The sequence below is a fragment of the Thamnophis elegans genome, chromosome Z (assembly GCF_009769535.1).
Source record: "Thamnophis elegans isolate rThaEle1 chromosome Z, rThaEle1.pri, whole genome shotgun sequence".
Lineage (NCBI taxonomy): Eukaryota > Metazoa > Chordata > Lepidosauria > Squamata > Colubridae > Thamnophis > Thamnophis elegans.
Window position 1 is genome coordinate 18,242,863 of NC_045558.1, and position 24,427 is coordinate 18,267,289.

The 24,427-nt window shown below is 38.4% G+C and overlaps 1 protein-coding gene across 8 annotated transcripts in view; it reads right to left on the reverse strand.

Moving 5' to 3' along the window:
• Positions 1 to 13,716: 13,716 nt before the first annotated feature.
• CREM (cAMP responsive element modulator) overlaps positions 13,717 to 24,427 on the reverse strand; it is a 31,114-nt gene continuing 20,403 nt past the window's right edge. For 3 of the 8 annotated variants that reach the window (XM_032236860.1, XM_032236861.1, XM_032236858.1), the window contains 2 exons: positions 18,547 to 18,703; positions 15,413 to 15,925 (listed from right to left, as the gene is read on the reverse strand). In XM_032236860.1, the coding sequence (XP_032092751.1) occupies positions 15,781 to 15,925; positions 18,547 to 18,703 (302 nt within the window). In that variant the 3' untranslated portion in view covers positions 15,413 to 15,780. Of the gene's footprint in view, positions 15,926 to 18,546; positions 18,704 to 22,699; positions 22,823 to 22,990; positions 23,238 to 23,888; positions 24,013 to 24,427 lie in introns of those variants that run through there. The other 5 variants (XM_032236865.1, XM_032236863.1, XM_032236862.1 and 2 more) reach the window with 5 other exon arrangements.

Genomic DNA, 24,427 nt, shown 5'->3' on the forward strand with positions numbered 1-24,427 from the left:
GAGCGTCTGTCCCTTCTGCCTGGTGTCGTATATCAAGACAGGTACCTGGGCAGCTGGTTGTTGGCAGATGTTGCGAAGAGGTCCAAGGCTGGAATCCCATACCTGGCCGACAGCTGATGAAATATGCGGCGATTCAAGCGCCACTCCGCTGGGTCGATTGTTGTGCAGCTCAGCCAGTCTGCTATGGTGTTGTCTGATCCCAAGATGTGTTCAGCGCGTAGGGAGAGAAGGTTGGCTTCCGCCCAGGTGCCTAGTTGAAAGGCAGATTCCATGAGAGAGACAGCTCTCGTTCCCCTGTGGTGGTTGACATGCGCCTTGGCGGTGGTGTTGTCCATCCGGATCAACACGTGAGTTTTGGAGAAAAGGCTGGAAGTAAAGGAAAGCTAGATGGATGGCCCTCAACTCTAGCCAATTCATACTGTGTGATAGGTCTGAATTGGACCAAAGACTACTTATTCCTCCAAGTGAGCTCCCGTGAGGCTCGCGTCTGTTGTTACTACAAGACGTGGAGGGTCCCTGAAAAAAGAGCCCTGAGCTATGGCCGGGGAGATCCACCATTTCAGGGATGACAGGACTTCTGGGGTCAGGAGGACATTCACTGAGGAACAGCTGCTGTTGGTCTTCTGGAATGGCAGAAGCCGTGCCCAAGGGATGATGGAGAAGCAGGAGACCATCTTCCCCAGCAGTTGAGACAGCTGGAGAAGAGGGACCCGCTGCCTCCTCCATACCTCTCTCACTAACTCCCTGAGACTGCTCTGGTGGTCCTGGGACAGGAAGACTTTCCCTTGGGATGAATCTATGAGGGCTCCCAGGTGCACCAGGCAAGGAGTGGGGACGAAGTGACTCTTCTCCCGATTGATGGAGAACCCCACTTCCTCTAATACCTGAAGGGTGTCCTGGAGATCTCTGAGGGCCTGGGTGCGTGACCTGGACAACAAGAGGATGTCGTCCAGGTAGCAGAAGATCCGGATGGACCTGGCCCGCAGATGTGCAGCTATCACTATTGCAACAGATTGAGGTTTGTAATCTACTTACGAAAGACCAGGACTTGAGACCACGAAGGTGAGAGAAACAGGTTTATTTGATGCATCGAGTTCACACATCAAAATCTGAATTGCCTGGGCTCTGCCCAGGATGCTACTTTTATGCCGTGTTCCACACTGTGCATTCTCAAGGCGTTTCCATACACGAGACAAGCATGACATTTTGAAAAGGAGAAGTTCCTATAATGTCTTAAGCTGTCAGCAGTTTTTACCTCTGTTCTATCTCTCACCCACGCCTGGCTTCCTGTGCCCCTCCTTTACAGGGTCTTGCCATACTGTTCAGCACTATTTTTAATACTTATGAGGAAGTTGGAGAGAAAGTTCACTCCAGCTAAAAGTCAACTTTGGAACTCCAGGGCACTAGAATGAAAAGCCAAGCTAATATGAATTTATAAGGTCCATTCTAGTAAGACCACGTAACCTGGCCAGCCACTGGTGGGTTTACTTGTGCACTCCCTCCTGCATCATTACTGACAGACGTTTTGTGAAAACCCTTGGGGCTGAGGACAGCCCGAAGGGAAGGGCCCAATATTGGAAATGGAGACCCAAATGGACAAAGCAGAGAAAACTCCTGTGCCGTATGTGGATGGGCACGTGGAGGTAAGCCTCTGTACCTATTTGGCAGTGGTGAAATTCAAAAAAATTGTTTACTACTGGTTCGGTGGGCGTGGCATGGGAAGGATGCTGCAAAATCCTCATTCCCTCCCCACTCCTGGGGTCAGCCAGAGGTATCATTTGCCAATTCTCTGAACAAAATTTCTGCTACCAGTTCTCCAAACCATACAAAATTTCCACTACCGGTTCTCCGAAACACTCAAATTTTCTGCTATTAGATCTCTGAACTACTCAAAATTCCCGCTACTGGTTCTCCGAACCATTCAAAATTTCTGCTACTGGTTCTCCGAACCACTCAATGTGAGGAGATTGTGTCTGCGAACACACTCTAGAATTGATAGGAGACAGTGCATCTTGAATCTCCTGTATCTGACAAATTGATTTAAAAATTTTAGATTGAGAATTTTCCCTCCAGCCCCCTGAAGACTTTGGCACGATAAAAAGACGAGAGTAAAAACCCCATCCCTCCTGGCCTGGAGGCACAGGCTGAATGGCCCGAATCTGGAGAAGGTGGTGAACGGCCTGTTCTACCAGGAGCCTTTTTTGAGGGTCCCTGGAGATAGGACACAGGACAAAGTGGTTCGGAGGGCTGAAGCACAAGTCCAGGAGAAAGCCAAATCTGACTGTGGACCTGACACAGGCATCATTGGTGATGTCATCCCAACGATCCACGAAGGCCGCTAGACGCCCCCCTATTGGGAGATCCTCCAGGTAGTCACTTCTGCCTCTTAAAGAAACGGTTGGAATTGTCCTTGAAGGGCTTTCTGGGCTGGAATCTGATTGTTCCTGCCTGATAGGAGAAGGATGGGGCTTGTCTAGGAGGGGCCTGTCGCTGGGGATGGGAGTTAGAAGTACTACCCTCCTGGCCTATGCTAAAAGGATTGGTTCCGACCTTGCTGCTTTTTAATGGCTGGTTGCAGAACCTTCCCCTTATCTTTGGACTCCACCAGAAGGGGTTCCAATGGAGGACCAAAGAGAAGGGATGCAGAGTAGGGAGAGGATGCAAGCCTCCACTTGGCCCGCGCTTCCGCTTGCCACTGCCTCAGCCAGATAAGCCGGGGGGTAGAGATGGAGGAGGCAATGGCTTTGGAGGCAAAGCTTGCCGCATCCAGGGAGGCATCTGCAGTGTATTCTAGGGCGGCTTTAATCTTATTAATGTCCCTGCGAGCCCTAGAATCCCTGGCTGGAAGGCGAGCCTGAAGCTGTCTCAGCCACAGATTGACTAAAAAAGGAAGCTGAGGTGCCTGCCCTAACAGCCCAAGCTGAGGCCTGGTGACCCTTGACCAAAATTTGCTCTATCCTCTTGTCCTCTGGACTTAGGGCTTCCTCCGGAACTGCTGAGGCCGCGTTGGGAGAGGAGAGAGCAATTACTGGCAAATCAATAGACGGTACCTCTAAGGTCATGGCAAAGTCAGGAGCGACATTGTGCTGACACTTGTCCGAGGCATTGGGAAGGGTTGCGGTACCTGAGAGATGCCCACTGATTCTGGACAACGTCCATGAAGAACCGTGGTGAAAGGATCACCTCTTTTTCCACCACAGGCTGGATGAAGAGTGGATCGGTGGTGTCAGTCTTGTCTGCTTCCGCACTCTGGGATGCTTTTGGGGCTGCAACTTTCTTTGCCTTAACCATGAGAGAACGAAAGACAGCAGGTTTAAACAAACCGACAAAAGGAGAGGGGTTGGGTGGAAGACCCTCATCTTCTGAGAGGTCTGAGTCTCTTGCCCGGCGCTGGTTGGAAGTTGGTTGGAAGTGCCAGGTAGTTCATGTGACGAGGAAGCCGAGAGATCACCCTCCCTGCGCCTGGAACTAAAAGAAGAGGTAGACCTGCGAGCAGAACGGTTAGAAGACCTGTGTTTAAGGCCTGCTGCAATACCATGCTCAATGACCTCGGAAATCATGTCCGCCATGCCTGGTGAATAAGAACGGCGTTGGCGTGAAGAGTGAGAAATATTTCCCTGGTAGAGGGGAATCCTCATCAGGAGTGACGCTCCTGTCACAATCAGAATCATCCCCACTAATGGCCAAAGTAACTGTGCCTCTAGCGTCCTTGGGCTGCAAGATGGATGCAGCAGGAGAGAGGTCATCCTCTGAATCAGAAGAAAATTCAGGGGAAGGATTGGAATGAACAGGTCTCTGGGCCTGGAAAATGGGAAGTTCAGCGTGCTTAGTTTTGGACCTGGCTTTCTTAGCTGGAGCCTGAGGGGGCCTGTCTTCCTCCCTAGGGGCTGGTTCTTGCACTTCCTACTGAGAAGGCCTTGGATCCATGGGAGGAGGCTCTGTGTTTTCAGCAGGAGCAGGCCTACACTTGCAACCCCTAGGGGCAGGGGGCTCGATATCAGGGGCAGAGGCCAAGGGTAGAGGAGGCAATTGAGGCTCTGGACGGGGAGGGGAGGCCATAGCCGTTACTTACAGTTAGTTTGTTGCTTCAAAATGGCCACCAGAAGTTTTCACGCCAATTTCACTGAGGCTGCAGAGCCTATGGGCCGGAGCCACGAGGTAGCCGAGGCCTCATGGTGAGCGTGGGCAGGTTAGGCCCTGTGGCAAGGTTGTGGAGCCAGAGGCAATGCCATGGCGTGCTGCTGTCCTTGGAGCGACAAACTGTGAAGCTCAGGAGCTAGAACGGCGTTCCCCAGCCGCCGCGAATTCTTCGGCTCTAATTAGGCTCCCCGCTGTGTCTGGAGGCTCCTGCAGGCGGCGGCGATTAGCAGCGAAAGCAGCAAGGCAGCGACCTGGGAGTCCCCTGCTGAGAGGATTAGGACTTTCCTTGGCTATTTCAGCAAGCTCTGCTGAAATCCGATCCAGCAGAAAGCCTGAAGGCTTTTAGAGGCTAACCTCCATGAGGCGCGGCCAAAGCTCTCTAGCCCAGAGGCTTTAGAGAGTTTAAGAGGAGCCTAGACTGGAAAATCAGTTTAAAGAAACAATTTGCAAGCGAATTTAGAGAAAAGTCAATTAAAAACCCAATCTATCCATCAATTTTAACCAATTAATCTAGAAGAGAGCGATTTAACACAGCAAGTTCAATCGAACTGAGTCTAGAAAAGCGGGAGCATGCTCCTCAGAGCCGATGACATCATTTTGGTAGACTCAGTTCTATTGGTTACTGACTGAGTTAATCCATGCATGACCGCTGTTTCCACCAACTTAGGAGAAGGATTTAAATTATTTAAAAGAAATAGACCAAATAAAAGAGGAGGTGGAGTTGCATTATATATAAGAAATAACTACATCTCTACAGAAATAGAGCACAACAGTGATGAGAACTATCTTGAATGCATTTGAGTCAATATTAAAGGTTTGGGGGGAAATGACATTGCCATAGGTCTATACTACAGGCCACCCAACCAAGCAGAGGAAGTAGATAAACTTTTTGCTAGTCAGCTAACTAAGGTATGTAGGAAGCACACCACAATAGTAATGGGGGATTTTAACTACTCTGACATCAACTGGGAAACAAACTCTGCACCAAGTGGAAGATCCAACAGGTTCCTAACAAACCTAACAGATGACTTTGTTTCCCAAAAAGTAGAGAAGGGAACAAGGGGATCGGCCATATTAGACTTAATTCTCACTAACAGAGAGGAAATAATAGAAGGTGTTGAAGCCACAGGAACCCTGGGGCAAGTGACCATGCAATATTGGAATTCAACATTATGCAAACACAAGTAGTAGAACAAAGTCAAACTAGACTCTTGGATTTTAAGAGAGCTAATTTCAATAAACTTAGAGAGAGCTTGGGAAGAATTCCATGGATGAGAATCCTCAAGGGGAAAACAACTCCAGAAGCTTAGGAAATTTTGAAAAACAAGATTACAAAAGCTCAGTCTAGCACAATGCCAATGAAGAAGAAAAATAACAGCTCCCAAAAGAAACCAGCATGGCTGCATAAAGAACTCTCTCACAAATTGAAAGACAAAAAAGTTAAGTATAAAAAGTGGAAAGAGGGGGACATAACTAAGGAAAAATATCAGCAAATAGCCCGAGCCTGTAAAGATGAAGTAAGGAAAGCTAAGATTCACAATGAAGAAAAACTTGCCACAAAAGCAAAAAATAACAAAAAAAAGGTTATTCCAACATGTTAAAAACAGGAAAAAGGTTAAGGAAACAATTGGTCCATTGCTGGGAGAAAGTGGCAAGAAGGTGACAAGAAGGGAGAAAGCAGAACTATTTAACTCATTTTTTTGCATCTATCTTTACACAAAGAAATAAAACAGTCCAACCTATCAAAAACAGCTCCACAAAAATCAGATTAGGAACACAAATTGAAATAGGGAAGAAAATGGTAAATGAGCACCCTAGACGAGTTCAAATCACCAGGACCAGATGGATTACACCCCAGGGTTCTGAAGGAATTGGCAGATGAGATCTCAGGACCACTGAACTATATCTTTCAGAGATCCTGGAGCACCAGGGAACTGCCAGAGGACTGGAAAAGAGCTGATGTGGTTCTCATCTTCAAGAAAGGAAAAAAATAGATCCAGGAAACTATAGACCTATCAGCCTGACCTCAATACCAGGAAAGATTCTGGAAAAGATAATCAAGCAACGAATTAGTGAACACCTAGAAGTAAACAAGGTAATAGCCAAATGCCAACATGGGTTTGTCAAAAACAGATCATGCAAGACTAATCTTATTGCATTTTTTGACAAAGTGACAAAATTAGTGGACCAGAGGAATGCCGTCAATATAGTTTACTTGGACTTCAGTAAGGCATTTGATAAGGTACATCATAACCTACTACTAGATAAAGTAGAAGAATGTGGGTTGGACAGCATCACCACCAGATGGATTCATAACTGGCTAACCAACTACACTCAACGTGAAGTCCTTAGTGGAACTGCCTCTACATGAAGGGAAGTATGCAGTGGAGTACCCCAAGGCTCTGTTTTAGGCCCAGTATTCCTCAACATCTTCATTAATGATTTGGAAGAGGGAATAAATGGGGAACTCATTAAATTTGCAGATGACACCAACCTGGCAGGAATAGCCAACACTTCAGAAGACAGGCTTAAGATACAGAAGGATCTTGACAAACTTGAACACTGGGCACTATCTAATAAAATGAAATTCAATGGTGAAAAGAGTTCTACATTTAGGCAACAAAAACGAAATGTACAGGTACAGTATAGGTGGTACCTTGCTTAATAGTAGTAACTGTGAGATGGATCTTGGACTCCTAGTAGACAACCATTTAAATATGAGCCAGCAGTGTGCAGCAGCTGTCAAAAAAGCCAACACAGTTCTAGGCTACATAAAAAGAGGGATAGAATCAAGATCATGTGAAGTGTTAATACCAGTTCATAATGCCTTGGTAAGGCCACATTTGGAATACTGCATTCAGTTTTGGTCGCCACGATATAGAAAAGATGTGGAGACTCTAGAAAGAGTGCAGAAAAGAGCAGCAAAGATGACTAGGGGACTGGAGACTAAAACATATGGAGAAAGGTTGCAGGAACTGGGTATGTCTAGTTTAATGAAAAGAAGGACTAGGGGAGACATGATAGCAGTGTTGCAATATCTCAGGGATTGCCACAAAGAAGAGGGGGTCAAACTATTCTCCAAGGCACCTGAGGGTAGAACAAGAAGCAATGGGTGGAAACTAATCAAGGAGAGAAGCAACTTAGAACTGAGGAGAAATTTCCTGACAATTAATCAGTCGAACAGCTTGCCTCTAGAAGTTGTAAATGTCCAACACTGGAAGTCTTTAAGAAGATGTTGGATAGCCATTTGTCTGAAATGGTATAGAGTTTCCTGCCTAGGCAGGGGGTTGGACTAGAAGGCCGCCAAGGTCCCTTCCAACTCTGCTATTGTATTGTATTGTATTATTCATTAATTTATTCATTGACCACTGTGTCTACAGACTGGTAAAACACATCGGTTTGGAATCAGAATTAGAGGAATTGTACTTATTATGGGCTGGGATATTATGAATGTTGTAACTATAGGGACATACAAAATAGATTGCTGATGAATATTTTTGCTGCAATAGGAAGCAAATGAGGAAAACTCCTAATCTATTACTTGTCAAGAAACTTTTAAATGTATAACTATTATTTGGAAACTGGAGTCTAAGCCTAATAAATTTCTGTGCTTAATTCAAAATCATGCTAACAATAACAATAACAACAACAACAACAACAACAATATCTCTAGCTCCATTACATTAAAATCGCTTAGTATTACAGTTCTGACTTTCATAGTTTTATTTTAGGTCTCATTAAGTGACACATGATAATTATAGAATTATACTCTGAAGCTTGGATGTTTTTTACTTTCAAATCATAATTCATTGATACCAAGTTACCCATATTTTGACTTTCTATATCCACAAGATGGCATTGCTCAACTACTTACAAAAATTAGATTGTAGGCACACTAAACAGTTGTTTGTCCTCATCAGTGTGGGAATTTCATCCTTATATCTATATCAATTTAAACTACCTGGCTTTTGGTTGTTGTTATGATTGATATTTCTGCCATGAGGAAGACTGGTTCTCAACTTATCTCTCACCTTTTTCAAGTTATGAGAGAACTGATTAGTGATTAATCAAGTTATTTTCCTAATAATTTATGAACCGATAAAATGTATCAAATCAACACCTTACAAACTTGACCTCAATTTAATGCAATCTCTAAACATAAATATTCTATAAAGATGCCAACAAATGAAGATTTGAATGAATTTCAATGTATTTTCAAATAAAGTTGGCTTAAATCTAAAAAAACAACAACCGCCATTTAATCTCTGTGTTGTTTGACTGCACACTTCTATTGTGGTTACTTCATGGTTATTCATCTTTATTCTTTTTCGAGATGAAGATATTATATTATGCTGGTATCTCCGGAGCAGAGAGTTAAATTAGAATGTGATTTTTGAAAAAAAGATACCATACTTTACTGTATCTGACAGGAAATTGGATAGACTTCTATTCTAGATTTAGCAGTGCTTCGGTTCTGAATATCATTCTAAGGGAAAATAATTGAACCAAAAACTACAACAACTTCAGTAATTAAACAAAACAAAAACCAGCTGAAAATAATTATGTTTTTCCATCAGCAAAACCAATTTTCCACTGATGGAACAAAATATTTCCTTCTTATGCACATCATCCAACAATTTGATCATAATTTAGGAGACATGCTCTTGTCATTCAGCTTTTATAAAAGGGGGGAGGGGAGAGCAGAGAAGGCAAACTTATTTTCTGCAAGTAAATTTTGCTTGTGCATTAGATTCCACCACAATTTACTACGTTTTTGGAGAAGGAACCCCAAGATTTAGAAATCAAGGGGTTTTTTGTTTTTCCGTAATATACGATTGAGGCTTAGGGAGAAATGTACCAATATCACACACTTAACTCAGCTGCAGAAGGGAGATGTAGAGAGATCTGAATTTTAAGCAAGCTCCCTTTGTTTGCGGAATTTGTGGAGTTGCTTTTTGTTTTTAAAGAGCCCTGTATAGTCCCAGGAGAAATACTACTAGTTAGGAAGAGCAAGAGGTCGCTATGAGGCCGGCGGCTTCTGAAAGAAAGCTGAGCCTCACATCGAATCAGTCAGGCTCCTCTGTAGAAAATTTAAAAAAAGGTAAGTAGGATGCCACTGAGCCCTAGAACCTAGTAAGGAACAGGCCGAATCCCACAAGTCTCTTGGATGGCTGGATATGAAGTAGGCCTCGGCCTACAAATTGTAAGTGTCGCATGTGTGACAATCATTTCTCCTGAGTGGCTTGAGGCTCCCTTGTCTGACTGGGAATGGCGGGCTTGGGAGCGGGCTGAGGCCGAGGAGCAGGGAAGAGAACCCCCATTGCCTCAGGGGCGGTGAGGCCTTGGTTTAGGCCTTTTAAAGGCCTTGTTCATCCCTGAGGCAACTCAAGTGTTCCACATAACGAGGCACACATTCATTTAATGATTGCATTAGGGAGGGCAGGAATGGGGAGTTCATTAACTGAAATGCTCCACTTAATGGCCATTGCAACATTAAGTGACTATAACGGGCAGGTTTCATTACCGTTGAGGACTACCTCTATTTAAATTATGAAATATAGCATTAAAAAAAAAACGGTGTGTGTGTGTGTGTGTGTGTTTCCTTAGTGGCCTCTAATCTTGTCTATTTTCTTGCTGATGTTTTGTTATCTAAACTAGGTTTGCCATCATCAATACTAGTTTAGGAGTAGGATTTTCTCTCCCACTCGTTGCTAGCACTTATGATCTTACCTAGCTGGGTAATGAAATGTCTGCAAGAAAATAACAAAGCTCAGAGAGCACCAAGGACCTTCATTTCAAGCCTGAGCTATAAATATTCTCCTTTATTTTTGAAGTATACTAGATAATATCTGTTTTTTAAAAAAGACACTTATGAAAATAACATGCACAAAGTATACTAAAATGCATACATGGCAAAACTGAAAAAAATATCTACAGACCAAATTATCTTAAGACATCTTACACATTTTAAGGCAAATTTTATAAAGTGGACTTGACAAACTTTCAAAATAAGAAAAATAAACTTGGCAGGTGCACATAATTGAGAAACTGTCATATGCATATGTACACAGTGGATATATTTTCTGGTATTTACTGCAAAACTTTTTGAATGTGGAAAAAATTGTCTGAAAGAAAAACCTGAGAAATTTATACAATGTACTATATCCAGATAATCAACATGCAACAAGGAATGAAATGGTACTCCTTACTGCCATTGACAGTAAATGGTGAATGGTGGGAATTCCCCACCATTCAGCAGCACTGTGGAAGCTTCTTGGATGAGAAGCAAAGCATTTTCAAAGAAAACAACAACAAAGGAAGTCCAGTCGCTTTTCCAGTTGGAAAAGCGCCTTTGGGACAACCATGACCTGAATTATTGAGAATCTCTATAGACATTTTCCATTGACTTTTGTTTTGTTTTTTGCACCCTAGATCAGGTAGTTCTATTAGATAGATCAAGTGGAAAAATTCAGTGTAGGGTTCAAAGCAATCTGAAGAACCACTTTCTAAGAACAGAAAAGACAGCAATAGTTGTGTGTTTTTATTGCCTGCTTATAGAATGTTCAGAGGCAGGTGTCTGATGAATAGACAGGCTTTAATTTGAATGTAATAATGATTTCACTGTGCTTTTATAGTATACTAAGGAGTAACCACTAATACAAACTTTGTGAGCATGTAATAAAGATACTGCCTTTTTTATTTTACTAGGATAAGTTTGTCTCAGTCATATATATGTCCTTACAGCATAACAAAATTAGATAAAACTCCATTGTATTTTAAAGATTCCATTTGATTTTAGTTCTAAAAAGTTCAAGGATAAAAGGTTGTGAGAGACTCTGAAGGAGCACTGTCTCAAAGTACTAGTACTGTGCTTTTTTTTAGTGAATGGACTCTCCCTCCTATTTTGCACATAGTCCATCACTCAGGAGTTTATCTGAACTAATAGTAATATATTCAGTCAATCTTTTTTTCCTCTAATATAAACGTGATGTTACAAAATCAGACCTCACAAAACATGCCACCAAAGCTCTTTACACTTTTGGTTGTAGAAGAACTGCCCTCTAAACTCAGTGAACAACAATTTTCTTGAAAACAAGATGCAGGAATGACATCAGTATCCTAACCATTTTTTTCAGGTTAACCACATCAAACATCATTAACACAGTCATTTCAAGAACAGGAAAAACCCCAACAGGTAACACCACTTCCTTTCTTGCATTGTTGCTACTTCATTTTAAGCAGACTTCAAAAGGCAGCTTAACATGATTTAATTCCCCCTCCTTCCCACCGCCATTAATCTGCTTGATTCATCTTTCCTGATGACAGCATGTTTGACCTGAAAAGTATGATGAGCAATGGTGAATACATGTTGACAGCCAGATTCAAAAAACAACAGTTCAGAACAGTCCAATTTGATACCTTCACACTGCCAATACAGTCCATTGGTTGGAGTTGGGTGGCTGTAATACGTTTAGATAATAAATTCAAAAATGTTGAGAATTTTGGAAAAACTGGTTGGTTAGATTGATGCTGATGGCGACAAATATCAAACAACCATAGAAACAGAATCAGGTGGCATCCCACATAACAAAGATAAAAACAATCAAACCCTAATCCCTTTCATTAAAGAAATCAGATTAAACATAATATTCAAAAGCTGGGACAGGGAATTTTAAATCAGTTAGTGCCTTTCCCATTGGAAGGGAGTACTTCTTGAGAACTCAAACAATCATCAATAGCAAGCCTCAGAAGAAGCCTGGAAGGTTGCAAACATGACATCTGAACAAAAGCAATTCCATAAAGAGGGAAAAACTTAATGTAAACATTGTTTCCTTTTTATTTTTACTAAAATTAGAAAAATGCAGTTATTTGGTGACTTCTGGACATTCTCTGTTGGTAAAAATATAGATAAAAATTATCAACATGATGAATACTAAATCAATATTTTTTTACTAGCTATAAATATTTGACAGAGAGATGCAAACTTGTTAAATCTATAGTTCTTTATTAGATATATTTTTTCCAGGCAATTTTTTCTCCAATAGTATATTATTATTATTGTACAGGTAGTTCTGAACTTACGATCATAATTGAGCCCAAAATTCATGTTGTTAAGTGAGAAATTTGTTAAAATGAGCTTTGCTCCATTTTACAACTTTTCTTGCCACAGTTGTTAAGTGAATCATTGCAGTTGTTAAATTTGTAATATGGTTAAGTGAATCTGGTTTTGCTTGTCAGAAAGTTGTAAAAGGGGATAACATGACCTTGGGACACTGCAGCTGTCATAAATGGGAGTCCATTGTCAAGCAGCTTAATGTAAATAATGTGATCAGTGGGATGCTATAATGGTCATAAGTATGAAAAATCATGTCACTTTTTTCAATGCAGTCGTAACTTTAAATGGTCAATAAATGAACTGTTGTAAGTCGAGAACTACCTGTATTGTAGTTTAGTTACCATTTTCCTGCCTGTTATTTTGCCTACCAATTTAGTGAAATTACAGTTTTCTTTCTATGCTGCCAGATATATGTACCAACCAGAAATAGGGTAGGTAAGTGAATAACAGATTTGAAATGTATGAGTTCAATTCCTCTTTCTAAGTTCTTATGAATCACTTGTAAGAATGTAGATTCTCAGTTCAAAATGTCTTTATGTGAACAGCCATTCATATGTATGTATGTATGCATGTATGTATGTATGTTTGTTTGTTTGTTTGTTTGTTATATTTGTGCTGATAAATAAATAAAGGGAGACTAATATAGATCTATTTCTAGTATAGATCTATTTCAAGCTATTTAGCTCTCATCAGCTAGCCATACCCTTACTGGGATTCGGGTATGGCTAGCTGATGAGAGCTAAATAGCTTGAAATAGATCTATACTAGTCTCCCTTTATTTATTTATCAGCACAAATATAACACAAATATAACAAAGGCAACAGTAAAAATATTGGGTTTCTGTCGTGATGGACTCTTGTGACGAGCCGATTGACAGATAATGGAAGCAGTTAGCTTCCTCCCATAATTGGGGCATACCAGGGGCTGTGACACTAAATATATATATAAATATAAATACACACATACATACACACATACATAAAATTCTCTGTCTCTCCTACACATACATACATACACTGTCTCTCCTACACATACACACACACACACATATACATACATACATACATACATACCATACATAAAATTCTGTCTTCCTAATATATGTGTGTGTGTGTGTGTGTGTGTGTGTGTGTATATATATATATATATATATATATATATATATATATATATATATATATATATATATATATGCATACACATATACATATACACACACACACATACATAAAATTCTGTCTCTCCTATACATATATTCTATTTACCACTGAAAAGTAAACAAAGAGGTACAAAGAGCCTCTGTGGCATAGAAACATTTTTCTGTCCCAATATGTCACAAAAATGAAGTGTCAGCATTTGCCATTTATTGGACTATTATTTTAAAGAAAGAATAAATTTCAATATAGTTTGTCATCTTAGATCTCCCCTATTATCTTTATTCCCAACAAAGATCCATTGGGTAGATTTGTTGGCAGATTTATTGTAACTGCTCTGACTACAATGGTTAAGAACTGCCTAAGTATGACATCATGGTAAAAGGAAGTATTATTATATCACTGAACAGGATATCCTCCCTTATAATCATTCATAACAACCATGAAGAATTGCTTATGTCAGCACAGACTCCATACTATTATTCCACACTCAGAAAATCTTTTGGTCAAATATGTATTGCATTAAATGACAGCATGAAGTTATGTTTACTTTCTAAAAAAAAAAAAAAGCATCAGAAGTCCTGCCTTCATTGAGACTTTGTCAAAAAGACAGAATAGACAACCATTTCTTTTCCCAGCCACAGCTTCCCAAGATGTCCTTCACACCTACACATAGTGCAAGGTTTCTAGAAAAAAAATAAGCTTTTTTTGAGGGGGGGAGGGGGGATAATAAAAATTATACTATAGCCACAATACAGGCTAAGACAGATGTAAGTCAAATTACAATAAACAGTTAGAACATCTTGAGCTCCATTGCCAAAACAATGGGGGGGGGGGGAGTATATGTGTACAATGTAAAATCTCAACACATATGATAGAATTGGGTGACTAGCTCACCAACCCATGTAATACCACATGATATCAATATTTTGCACATTCTCGCTTCATCCGAGAACATAAAAGTCTAAGATTTGAATATTATCAGATTTTATATATATATTAAAATGAGTGTTAGCTATCATTCTGGAGAATCTCAAAGGTGCTTTTTTTCAGAAGGCAACTGGACTTTCTTGGTTTTTGCTTGAAGACGTTTCGCTTCTCATCCCAAAAACCTTTTCCGTTCTCATTTAAAAAGCTTTAACAGAAACATCTTGGATGAGAAGCAAAACATACTCAAACAAAAACCAAGGAAGTCCAATTGCCTTTTGGGGAAAAACACCTTTGGAACAACCTTGACCTGGATGACTGAGAATCTCCATAGACAATTCTGGGGAATGCTTGTGAAATATAAGAGACAGTAAATTGTCTAATAAAATATTTCACAGCATATGCCATTAGTTTTATTCTTTAAAAATATGGAATAGATGATTAAATAAATACCAAACACTACAAAGTTTATGCAACATGGTTCTATTTAAAGTAGTTTCAACCATGGCACTCAGTGACAGCAATACAATATTTTCTTAACAAAGCAATGTATACAAAAATATGCCATAAATTCATTTGTAAACTAGTATTCTAAAACACATACGTCAAAGCAACGCACATGTTTATATAACATCTTCCTGAGATACTTTGGGTGGTTTTCATTTTATTGTGTTAGATTATCTTTGATCAATTTAAAGTATTGTGCAAGTGGGATACTAATATAAAGAAAATAATGCAAATAATAGGTAGAGGAGCAGCTCTTACACATGCTTCCTCCATAAACATGGGATATACACTGTGTTTTTAAAATATTTGACTCTTTCTGGGTGAGAAAAAGTGAGGTGAAGTTTCATTTAATAATCTAGAAAAAGCAGCAGAGTGTTTCAGGAATGTTAGAGGTGGAGTAGAATACAAATGATAGAAAGGAAAAGTCATAATTCTTTTGACTAGACATTTTCTTCAGGAGCATTTGTACATGCTGTACTCAGTTCACAGTTTCAGTATCGACACTAATCTGTCTTGGAAGAGCAAATGTCTTTTAAAGTTTCTAGCTCTTCTATAAGTTTCTTGTTTTGAACTTCTAACATTGCAACACGACTCTCCAGACATTTCACGTATTCTTTCTTCCTTCGTCGGCATTCTTTTGCAGCTTCCCTGAAAAAAAAAGTAAAAAGGGCAAACAGAAAAGCTTTTGTGACATGCTACTGACATAAGGTAGGATGGGGATGGTGCAGTAACCAAGGTCAATTCAATATGGAGACAGTGATGCTTTCCAAAGATTAGAAATCACACATCTTTTTAGAAAAAAAGACCTAAGAAAAGCCAAGATCACAAAGACCACACACTGCCCCTTTCTTAAGGTTCACTTGGCAATCTGTAGAATTGCTTCATCTCATGCCTTGATTACTGTTCATAGTAAAAAGTTCCACGGCCAAATGCCAGTTACTCTGCTTTATGGCAATAAAGGTCTTTGAGGGCCTTGAGTTCCTCAATGAGAGTCTTGTTTTGGTTTTCAAGTACAGCTACGCGATTTTCAAGGCATTTGACATATTCTTTCTTCTTCCTGCGGCACTCTCGAGCGGCTTCCCTGGAACCAACACAAGGCAAATGACTACTCAATCAGCTACAAGGCAAAGAAAACCTGGATAGCTAGGATAACCTCTGACACCAGAAAAGCTGAAGTGACTTAGTAATGCCAAATCAAGTACACCGTATACCAGTCACAGCATAAAATCAGGCCACAATGCTCTGAACGCAATGCAGAACAGACAGAGAGAAGACACCAGACAGAAGACACCGCACAGCACAGAAGTGAGAGGAAGCTGTTTTAAAATCGATTATGAGATAGGGCTTTACAAAAGCAACTGAAGCTATCACAAAACATGCATCAAAATAACAGCTCAATATCTACAGCCCCCACATTGTCTGTTTGCATAATAGCCCATATTAAGCCACATGCTTAAACACGTAGTTCAGTCATCTCAGATTATACCTGCAAAATGTTAAGAAATTAACTGTTGGCAAAGAAAACATGGTACCTTCTCTCTTCAGCTTGAAAATTTCAGCTTCTCTTTTCAGCTAGTTTGAACTGTTTTGTTAATTGTCCCAATTTTTTTATCAAAACCAATAATAATATTATTTAAAGTGAATACAATATATATTATTTATACTTTAAGCCTTAAACTTTAATATAATAATTAGGGATGAATGGGAAGTTAAACTACTATTTAAAATTTTATGCTTGCTGCTGGTGGTTCATTAATCTCATTTCAGACCTTTTAGTTGTCTAAAACCACTAGCCTGTGAGTGGGAGATGAAGAAGCAAACCATCATCATTGGTTACCTCTTTAAATTATATAATGTTTTACATATACATTATTGTTTTAAGGCCTTTGTAAAGGCCACCATATGGAACTTTTTGTTAAAGCATTGAAGAAAAATGTTTAAAATCAATATAAATTCCATAAATGAGATGGAATACTGTGATGACATTAATACATCTGAACTTATTTATCTTGAAGCTACAAATTTAATTATGGAGTCCTCCCTGCTTTAATTTTCACAAAGACAAAGCTTGCAAAAGCCTTTTCCTTGTACATTGTTATAAGTAAGTATTTCTCATAGTGCTTTTCCTGGAATACTAATCTAAAAGGATCCCTAGGATCTTTGGCAGGATTTTTAAGAAAATATAGAGGAAGCTAAAATATATAAGAGGAAAGCTAAACAAAAATTACATGAATGAGAAAAGTATCTGCAAGTACTAAGCAAAAATGTTGGCTACTTGGTACTATGCACTTAATGTCATAAAAATAAGCTGCTACATATTATTTAATTGCCACTAACGATAGACACCAGACAACCGGAAGAGAGAAGAACAAGAGATGGAAACTAAGACATTTCTGGATTAGCAATTTGAAATTAAAAGGCATGAGAAAAAGCAATACCATGAAAACATTAAGCAATAGTGGGGTTAGTTACAAAGGAGTTCAGCTTCTTCCAGAAAAGCACATGCCAACAATATCCACAAATACTGGCAGCGGACAATGAATACAACATTAATACTAACACACATACAGGAAGTAAATAAACAAAAGGATAATTTAGCCTGGACAATGTACAAAATTTAGTAAATAAAGTGAGAAATGCAACCTAAAAATCGCACCCAAGCTCTTAAAAATCAGTTTACTACAAAATACAAGAGGGCATTCCACAGTGAATTTATTTTCTGCAATAAAATATAGACCTGCAAAAAAAACTTTACCCTTCTTCTATTCTATTAAGTTTACAAAATCACAGGCTTTGATAAAACTGAATCAAAATAGAATGCGCTATTTAAGCAAATGACACTCATATGAATGTGCACATAAAAATTAGATGTATAAAGCATTATTTAAAATACTGTGGTTCCCCAAAAACAAGACAGGGTCTTATTTTCTTTTGACCCCCAAAATAAGCGTTTATTTTCAGAGAGATCCTATTATTTTTGAGGTGCAGGAGGCAGCAAGCGTGGTCACCTCATGGCTGCTGCTGTGTTGTGATATTTTCGGGGAGAGCTTATTTCAGCGCATGCGCTCAAAAGCCCAATTGGGCTTATTATCTGGGAGGTCTTATTTTCAGGGAAACGGTATAAGCATTCTCAATTTAATATCTACTCATTCCACGACTATCTGAAGTTAAGGTAGCACTGAACAAAGAATCCTTACAGTGAATCTTCATAGTTGTAGCCACTGCAAAGTCCCATAGTCACGACTGCCATTGTGACATTCAATGTCAATCCTGCCAGCTTCTCCACTGACAAGCTTGCAGAAGGTCACAAATAGTAATCTTGTGGCCATGGTACACTACAACTGTGTAAGATTCGCCTAACATAGTAATCAGGACTTTTGGAACTTCCACTAGAAATCAGCACTACCATCCTTTAACAATGGCATTCACAGTCCCAATTATTGTCAGTAAATGAGAATTACCTACATTAGGACATGCAACCATATGCATGATACTGTAATCTGTTTCTCTGGGTGAGAAAAATCTTTTATTCTTATTAATACAATAGACTTTCTGAGTGGAAAATGTGTATAGTATGATATAGTAAAGTACTGTGCTAGTCTTTTTAGCATTACTATTTCCTTACCACTGATTCTGGGAAATAAATAAATAAACAAACAAATAAACAAACAAATAAATATTAACTTGAATTCTAATTGGTACCTGTTTTTCATAAGCCTTAGTTCTCTTTTACGTGTTGCTTCTTCTGCTAGCTGCTGCGGGTTATGCAGTGTTCCTGGGGAAGCTGCCATGACGACTCCTTGAGGTAAGGCTGTGGTTGGAGTACGGATTTGGTAAGTTGGCATGTCACCTGTAGCAGCTGCAATTTCAAAAAAGAAGACATTATAATACAAAGCAAAATGGCATCGTTTATTATCAAAACAAACAAGCAAAAAATAACAAATGTTCTCCCATGGCATCTGGCATCAAGATTTGTACAGATTTTATTTGGATGTTTGGATGTTTTAACAAAACAGTCCTCAGAAAATCACAATGGAAACAATACATTTATCAAAGGGCAGGTGGGAATTAAGCAGCCTATCTGTGCTTCTATTGAATAAATTCTATTAAGAAAAAGCAAGCCATAGGAAAAATATCTTTTCATTCCTCATCACTTTTGCTTTGTTTCAAAGAAATAATTTAATCTTAAAGAAATAGAGGAAGAGAAGAAATCCATACAAAGCATGATATCATGCAAGTGCAAAAGAATGAGAAAGCATAGAAGTCATTCATTGTACCCAAATATTACAATACATGATTTTAAAGAAAGGAAGAGTTCAGCACTAACTAAACAGTAAGCTTCGTATGTAGGCACCCAGTTAAAACTGCAGAATAAAGTTGAGCATGGGCTATTCCACATCCCTTCTGATTTGCAGAATCTAGACTCCAACAATAATGAGAGCTCATTGCCACAGTGTAAGTTAATTTCTTGGTTGAATAGGGCTTAGTGTTAAGATATGTCTCCATGAATGATTTGATCAAAACCCTTTCTCATTTAGTTTTATTTTTTACTACTCATTTTCCCATCTCCACCAGACCCCATCCATTCATTCTTTTGCCAGGATATATAAACCCAATGCATACTGCCTTTTTTCTTAGGAATCATTTTGCATATCAGCAGCCCTCATTTCTTTCCTCTGAACTGATTTTTACACTTTTCTTCAATTGACTCTTCCTTTCTAACTCAAGCTTACACAACATAATAACTCGTAGGCTGCATATGGCCCACCTAGCAGTCTTATGCAGTCTGTCAATTTTTTATAAAAATTAAGTAAATTGAGTAATATCCCACTAGATTTTGCCACCCTTAATAAGAATCCAGTACTGGTGCCCTGAAAAACATGCCAAGTGCCTCCAATTCCTCACGAACTTTACCAGCTCCATTATCACTGCCAACCCTTAACTGGAGAAGAGCTGATCAGCATACCAAATATTTCCTCCTAGGCACTAAAGTCATCTAACAAAACCAGCAATCATGTCTGATCATAAGACCAAATAGTTTCTATCTATGAAATTTTTTGTAAGCTTGTGCACAACAGGACAAATGGAAGCCTTTAAGACTTAAGACAACACTGGAAGTCTTTAAGAAGATGTTGGATAGCCATTTGTCTGAAATGGTATAGGATTTCCTGCCTAGGCAGGGGGTTGGACTAGAAGACCTCCAAGGTCCCTTCCAACTCTGCTATTGTATTGTATAAATGCAAATTTTATTTACAATCTAAAATCCAACTGATGTACTTTAAACCAGCATATAAATTATAGAAGAATGGGAAATGACTATCTTCCTGCATAATGAATGAAGGCAAGTCTTTAATTCATAGACTGTCCATATAGCCATCTGGAAGGGAAGCTAGATCTGTGAAGCAGCCTCAGACCCCTGAATTAAACAAAGATGCCACACTTTCCAAATTATATTCCATATAATGCAACAACAAATAGTAGGAAGCCATTTCTGGGACTTCATGTCAATTGACTGTTGATAATTGGCTTCAGCGATACATAACTTGAAATATGTACAATACAAGAAAATCGGGGACAGTGGATTTTATCAATTACCAAACAGGTCTTCGCATTTTATGCCCAGGACGCTAACTCCACTTGCTATTTTTAATCTTTCAAAAATTATATTTATCTTTTCCTTCACAAAAATTAATGGACGTATGATAAAACAAAGCAATGACTCCAGCTTCCATCATCCTTATTTCCCATAATGCATTTTGGGCCCCGTATAGTCCCAAGGACTTTTTAAAGGGGGGAAAAACAGATTCTCAATACACATTGCTCTGAAAAAATGAAAATCTTTCAAAACATGTTTTCAAAAAAAGGAAGTTAATACTGTTGTCAGAGATTGAGAAAAAAATAGTAAGCAAATGTAAGGTGTGTAAATTATTGCTAAATGGAATATTATCTTATATTTGTTTGAACAGATGAATGAAAATTTTTGGAAAAGAAACAACTCTGATAGGTAAAAATCTATAGAATGAAGAGATGTGAGGTCTACATGGTTACTGGATTAACAAACTAATAGCAAGCTTTCTTTCAAATTAAATTGGTAGTGGGGATTTATTCAATTCAAAGAAATTTATAAACTCTTGTACATTATATCTTCTTGAAGTGAATTAAAAAGAGAATTAAAGATAGTTTAATTCACCTAGGAAAAGATATTCAGTGACATTCATCTGGCTCTGAAACTTTTGCTCCACTCAGTATTAAAATACAATGTAATGTTTTAATCCTTGCATGCTAAAAGCTACTTCTGAAATAGATACATAAAAGTAGAAAAAGTAGAACAAATGAAATTCCGGAAATATTTATATTATGGCACCTTAGTTGAGATTTAGACACACTTAGACAGCAAGAACAATTGTATGAGGTTATTGCCATAATTGTTCCAGTGTTTTTTCTGCAACCTGAAATTATTTTGCTAATAACCATGCTGGCTTGGGAGATATTGGGATTTACAGTCACATGAACTTTATAGCAGCTAATTAATATGTACAGAGTACATCATCTGTACATTATATTTTTAAATTTTTGCATTTTGTTTTAAATGGGAAAAAACCCTAAAATGATTAAATGCTTATTTAAATACAGAAAAGAGTATTGGTTCTAAAGGTCATTGTATCATTGATTAAAATCAGGTGACTGCCCTTCTTTTTAAAAAAAATCATTTGTATATTTGTATTTTATTTATCATAAACATGAGCATCTGCAAATATCAACAATTCCTTCAAAAAAGTTAGTATCTGAAAAAAAATCATTGTCCAAAAGGGAATAACAACCATATATGACAACATCTTATGGACCAATTCATATCTCCAGTAATTAGATGAACGTATCTTAACAATTTATTTTCTAAAAAGACTCATGTTTCCAATAGTCACAAAATAACATTTTTGCTGAAATAATCATAATTCCATGTTTTATCAATTAGATATCAAAATAATCTTCTGTTGTCATTCATATACTGAATAGTGTAATCCCTTCTATCATACTTCTCCATCCTCTTGAATATGCAATCTTTATAATATATATAAACTGACCTTTTTAATAAATATTTATGATTGATTTACGCTTTTGTAGAGAACACATTTAGATACTTATGTTGCAGCACCTCAGATGAAAAGTCATAATTTAATCCTAGCAATTATTTTAAATATTTCAATAATCCTAGAAATCTGATCCGAAACACTATCATTCCATCAAATATGGATTTTGCCATGTTTAGGATGTTCATCACTGTCAAACTGAAAAACTGAATTCTATTAACTTCTGAACATATTACAAATTTGATAGACTTTTTATTCATATCCTGTTTACTCTTACTGTCTCCTATTCCTTTTCTATTCCTTTGCTTGGCATATAGAATTCTGCTTTTACACTTTTTGTGTACATCCATAAAAATATTATGTATTATTGTGGATTCTCCACCCCACCGAAATGGCTATCTTACAATATTTATGACATTGTTTTATTGTTTCAGCATAGATGTCATTAAAAATTATGAATTATTATTTAGATATTATAATGACATTTATACTTATCAAGTCATGGAAAAATATTTGTTTTTGTTGTTATTCCATTGCTGTGTCCAACTCTTCACAACTCCATAGACCATAGTGTGCCAGGTTCCCTATTCTCTAATATCTCCCAGAGTTTGCCCAAATTCATGCTCATGAATTTGGTGCATTGATGACACTGTCTAAACCAGGAAAACAATTAAGATTATTACAATTATTTTAAAGAGGTTAAACAATTCTATTCTACAAAAGTGACAGGTCTGTATGAAAAAAAGAAACAAGGAACTTTGATTCACCTTAAAGCTCTCAAATTTGTTGGTAGGATAAGCTGTCATGGGCTTCCTTAATAGACAACAGCCAAATTCATTGGTGGACTTTAGAGAAGTTTATGCCACAATAATCATGCTGCTTGTATTATTCTATAAGACACAGACAGACAAGGAGCCTATTCAAAAGTTATATGAAGCTTTACATCACAGATCAATTCTAAAGATTTTTCTGCAGAGCAGAACTTGACTGACTACATATTAGGAAGAATACTGTTACACCCCTTTCTTTCTCCTCCCTCTTCTAAGGCAGTATCTTACCAGAAGGATTATAAACTTTTCTCAAAAGCCTGTTGTGCAGCTCCTAGTTCTTTGCTCAACCAACCCGAGGTCTTTAGGAATAGCTGAGAGCAGTGGGATAAATAACACAAAACACACAAACCAGATTTACTTAGCTCAAGAGATCAGGAGCATGGGCTACAGAATAACCCTATAAAACATGCCAGCAGTTCTAGCTGAAGCAGAAAGGAACTGACTAAATCACAGCATGACTTGCGGCTGACGTCAATGTAGGTGTTGTTTGTGGAGTTTAAGTTTTCCAGCTCCGCCACTGAAACATGATTCCAGGAAATCTAGTGACGTCAGCTCTTTGAACTTGATTAGCTGTGGAACAGACCACTTTCAAAGAGGGGGGGGGAAATAAGATAACAAACAATCCGTCAAAGGTTTGCTAGACTCAAGTCCCTATTACTGCTGTAATGATCTGTCTAAATAAATGCCAACGGAGTAACTGCTGAGCTGAACAAAGCACACACTGCCACTAGATTCCTTCTAACAAAAGCCTCACAAGTGATCTTTTATTCACATCAAAGTTTAAATAAAAAGCATCAAGAGAGATAAGTTGCTGGTTTTTCATACTACCTGGCTAATGACTGTAGTTAAGTTAAGTGAAGTCTTCACTAATAAAGAAAACAAAAATATTCCACGCTGACATTGCAAGAAAAAACAATTTTTAAACAAACAGCAATCGGTTCACCCTAAAATATTTCACTCCCTAATTAACATTTTATCATGCACTATAAAAATAAGTAGCAACCAAGGGCTGCCCATCAATAATTCTTGGCAAAACAGGGAGAGCTGTGAGGAACCTGTTTTCGTCTGTGCTGTCAAACATCTCACTGAAAAAAACAGAATTGCCGCACCTCATACTATCACCTACCAGTTTCATCTCTGGTTACAGCCATGACCAGCAGTTCGTACTCAAAGGCTTCACGTCTGCCACCAACTGAATAGAAATTTTTCCAAACAAGCAAACATGTGCGGGATTACAAGCTTCAAGGACTGACATCAGAATGATCTCACTAGCCTACCTCGTCATTAATGTTCTTTCTCACTGGAACAGCCCTTTGAAACAGGAACTGGGGGAGTGGGAAACTAACTTGCAAATAACTGCTTTGGCATTTTCAGTTTTCCTTTCTTTTTCAATATATTAAAAACACCCACAAATGAAGGGAATCAACCAAAGATCAAGCATGCCAGATTAATTTGCAGCAAAGAAGGAAATCTCTGCAAACGCTTTTCAAAATAAGTTAGTCTGGAAGCTCCACTTTAAACAATACTGCAATCCAACCCCAAAACATTTCGGGAGCCCCAGATGAAACAGTTTTCTTCCTTATCTTAATTTAACAACAGTGAAAACTACAATAATACCAACCACTATTACTGACTGTGGTTGGTTGCACAATCAGCTTGATGTTC